This window comes from Myotis davidii, unplaced genomic scaffold (assembly GCF_000327345.1).
Source record: "Myotis davidii unplaced genomic scaffold, ASM32734v1 scaffold705, whole genome shotgun sequence".
Taxonomy (NCBI): domain Eukaryota; kingdom Metazoa; phylum Chordata; class Mammalia; order Chiroptera; family Vespertilionidae; genus Myotis; species Myotis davidii.
The window spans coordinates 166,146-170,112 of NW_006296405.1; the positions used below are offsets into that span (position 1 = coordinate 166,146).

The 3,967-nt window shown below is 50.9% G+C and overlaps 1 protein-coding gene across 2 annotated transcripts in view; it reads right to left on the reverse strand.

The window, feature by feature from the left end:
- Nucleotides 1-3,967, reverse strand: part of CPA5 (carboxypeptidase A5) — a 20,452-nt gene that overhangs the window by 7,280 nt on the left and 9,205 nt on the right. For both annotated transcript variants that reach the window (XM_006771369.2, XM_015568872.1), the window contains exons 4-5: nucleotides 1,595-1,693; nucleotides 317-418 (exon numbers count right to left, since the gene is read on the reverse strand). In XM_006771369.2, the coding sequence (XP_006771432.1) occupies nucleotides 317-418; nucleotides 1,595-1,693 (201 nt within the window). The remainder of the gene's footprint in view (nucleotides 1-316; nucleotides 419-1,594; nucleotides 1,694-3,967) is intronic.

The window sequence follows — 3,967 nt, forward strand, 5'->3', positions numbered from 1 at the left end:
GTTCAGCGCATTGGAGTGTCGTCCTGTGCACTGAAGAGTTTCATGTTCGATTCCCAATTGGGCCTCATGCGGGAGGCAACTGATGGATTTTTGTCTCTCACATTGAAGTTTCTCTCTCTCTCTCTCTCTCTCTCTCTCTCTCTCTCTCTCTCTCTCCCCCCTCTCTCTGAAGTCAATGAACACATCCATCCTTGGGTGAGGATTTTAAAAAATAAATAAATAACAACCTCCTATCCAGTCACAACCCCACATGAGCTCAATCTTATGCCAGAGGCTCTCACTGTAGAGCCTAGTGGTCAACACTGCTAGCTTTTACCTTCAGGACAAGGATGGGTCGATTTTCAAAGCTGTGGCCAATCTGAATTTTTGAGACAAGATCCGCATGCTCAGTGACGAAGCTGTCGATCCAGCTGTATATCTGAAAGGAATGAAGTTTACCAGACGGGCAGTTAAGCAAGACGAGGGTGAACCCCAGGACCTCTCTGAACAGTCTCCTTCTCCCATCCCACCCTCCTGACTACTTTCCCACCTCGCGTGAGGATCTGAACGAACCCACATCAAAAACTAAACGAAGACAATCTCCAGGCTGAAGGCACCAGGCTGTGGTGGGCCTGGGTCCTCGGGCTGCTCACCACCAGGCAGAGCGAAGACTTTCCTGGAAGAACAACATGTGCTGATCCTACTCAGTGCCCCAGGGCCGGCCTGCAAGGCTCTCTCAGGATGGAAGTTTCTCTTGCTTCCATTCATCACATTTGACAGATCGCATAGACCTGGCAATGTCGTTTTGGGTCTCCTTGCTCCTTTTGGATTCTAAGCCACTTGAAAGCAGGGTGATTTATCTCTGGTATCAGTAAACACTGATGCCTATGTTACTTTGTTCTCTTACTCCTTCAATACATGTCATTGAATTAACAAATATATGGAAGAACGTGCATCCTCCATTACAGGCCTTGTGAAATGGGAAGCGTGAAGAAGAGGGTAATAAAGTGGGCCAATAATGCCACACCCTTCTTATGGGAATGGGAGCTGTGCCCTGAGTTAGTGTCTTCTGAACTCTCCTTGCGGATTCTCCTTCATAGACAAGTCACAATCAGTCATACCTGCCCTAACGGGCTGTGACTGTGATTATGAAGGCAGCTCTGTTCTACAAAATGGCTCTCCAACACGCCTGGCTTCCCGCCCTTTCTACACTCTAGTTCCCACTGCTGGGGCCACTTAACACCAGGAGTGGTCGTGGTGAGGTCAGGGCCCCTGGACCCCTAGCCAGAGCTAGATAGGAAAGTGCCTCTACCTGCTCCATTCTGGCCAGTGGCGGGTCCTGCCTTAGTGTCCCACCTAGGAGACCATCACTCTGGCCCAGGACCTGCCATGGGCTGACTGTTGAGCCGCGGTCCCCTCGATCTAAATCCTGGCTTCTGGATCTCGGAAGCTGCCTACCTAACGGACCTTCACCTAATGTCTGCTCCACACTCTCCAACTGCCAGTTCACCATCTCCCACAAACCCCAGAGTCCTTCACTAGCCTCTGCCAGAAGCTGGAGACCCTGAGGACCCCAACAGAAGACAGAGGCCGGAGCTTGACCTCGCAGACCTACCTCCTCCAGGGTGTGGTAAGAGGAGTAACTGAAGCTGCTGGTGCTGCGCTCCAGCCGGCGGGATTTCGCCATGGCCTCTCTCTCCTGGTCCAGCAGCACCTAGGTGACGGGGACACATGTCGGGAGGGAAGGGGTGGGCTGGGACAGGCATGCCCCTTCCGAGCCCGGCCTCAGGTGGCTGCGCACAAAGACAGCATCAACACAGGAGAATGAGCCACCATGAGCATGAGCTGCGAGATAAGAGGAGACGCTGAGTTTCTAGGAGACCCTTCCGCTTGACAAGCTGGTGTTCACGATGCCATTTCCCAGACAAGCACAGGGCACAGAGCAGAGAGCCGTGTTCTAAGTCTGCCACTGCTACTCACTTCCTGTGGGACCTTAGCCTTTGTTTCCTCGGCGTGACCATTGGGACAGCAACACCTGCCTTGCCCATCTCATGGGATAAAATGTAATCATGGATATGGACGTGTTTTGGAAAAGATGCCCATGTTCTACTGCCAGCATCACCTTTGCCCTCTGTGAACATTCGGTTGAGTTAAGGCCTGCACGGAGCCATGAACACTGACCACTGGGGAGCAGAGCGCTCCCCAACATCCACTCTACCCCCAGGAAGTGGCCTAGACAATTGGTGTCCAAGCCATTTAGAAAGCCAGTCCAAAGCATTATGATTAAAGTGCCAACAGACTTTCACTCACCATCTTCACTGCCCCTTAATTATATTTAGATAGAGATATAAATATAGGTATAGCCCTAGCCAGTTTGGCTCAGTGGATAGCACATCAGCCTGAGGACCAAAGGGTCCCAGGTTCGATTTGGTAAAGGGCTCGTACCTTGGTTGTAGGCTCCTCCCCTATCCCGGCCCTGGTCAGGGTTCATGCAAGAGGCAACCAATGGATGTGTTTCTCTCACATCGATGTTTCTCTCTGTCTTTCCCTCTCTCTTCTACTCTCCCTAAAAATCAATCGAAAAATATCCGGGGGGGGGGGGGATTAAAAAAATATAGATAGATAGATAGATAGATGATAGATAGATACAGATGATATAGAGATAGATATAGAGATACAGATCTGCACACGTAGATATACATGTAGGTATATAGATATATCTTTGTGTCTGTGTGTGTGTGTGTATACACAGAGAGAGCAAACAAATATGTAAAATGTAAACAACAGGTGAAAAGTCCATCCTATTATTCTTGCAATTAAAAAGCGTTTTAAATTAATGAGAGAACGACATCACGAGCCAAGGACAGCAAGACACTAAAATGCCAAAAAACATATGAAAACGCTAACAATGGCTGTTAGGATAGAAGAATTAGGATTTGACACAATTTTTTTCTTTTCTCTGCTTTTGCATTTGGGCAACATCCTTATACCACTCCAATAAGTAAGATCTTCTACGTGAATAAATAATACTAAAACCAAAACAAAAAAGCCCTAGCTATGAAAATACCGTGGCAGCCACGGAGCCCTCAGGCCCAGGGCTGGAGAGAGCCCTCCCCCGGACCTGCTGCGCGCCGGGCACTGTGGTCCCAGTGGCTCACTCACCACCTCGCTCAGGTTCACAGGTTAGGCTAGGCCTGGAAACCCATGTTTGGGGCTCATTTTATTGCTCGTTGAGCAACGACTTCATTTGAGGCCATTGTACTTGCCGTGCTTCCTGGCGGGACTGGCTGGGCCAGGCCGGGCTGCCGGTTGAGTGAGAGGTAGTGGGAGGGGTCCTGACCCTTGCTGGCACCAGCACCACCCTGGGAAGCCCTAACAAAAGGAATTTGTCTTCTTCCCAGGAAATCAACGGACATCTCAGCAGCCCCCCATGACCCATGTGTGCCGGGCACTGAGCCGGGCACTGCCAGCTGTGGGAGCAGCTGCAAGGGAGAGAGCAGGCCTGTCCAGGTCACCAGACTCAGGGCCCATCCGCCCCTGCTCGGGCCCCAGCAGAATAAAGTTAAAGAATCCATAAGTCAAAAAAAAAAAAAAAGAATCCATAAGTCTAACTTTCTGGGGACTGGTGGAGGCCGGCGGTGGGGGAAGGAGCGGGACAGGAAGGAGAAATTGGAAAGAAAAGACCAGGGGCCCCTCTTCCCACACAGCCCAGGGACACCCACAGGAAGACAGCTCCCACAGGCTGTGCTTTGTTCCACACAACAGCTTGGAGGCAAATGGGAAGTCGGCACCAAACTGCAAATATCTTTCCAAATACCCTCGCAGCCCTGTGAATGGATCTGACACCGCTCACACACTGGGAATGCTCAGCCGGGCCCCAATTCCAGGAACATTAATCTACCCTGGCCCGAAAGAGACACAGATGTTTGCTCCCCTCTCAGGGCCCAGGGAAGGGGATGGGAGGGCTAAGAATGCAGCCTTGCTGCAG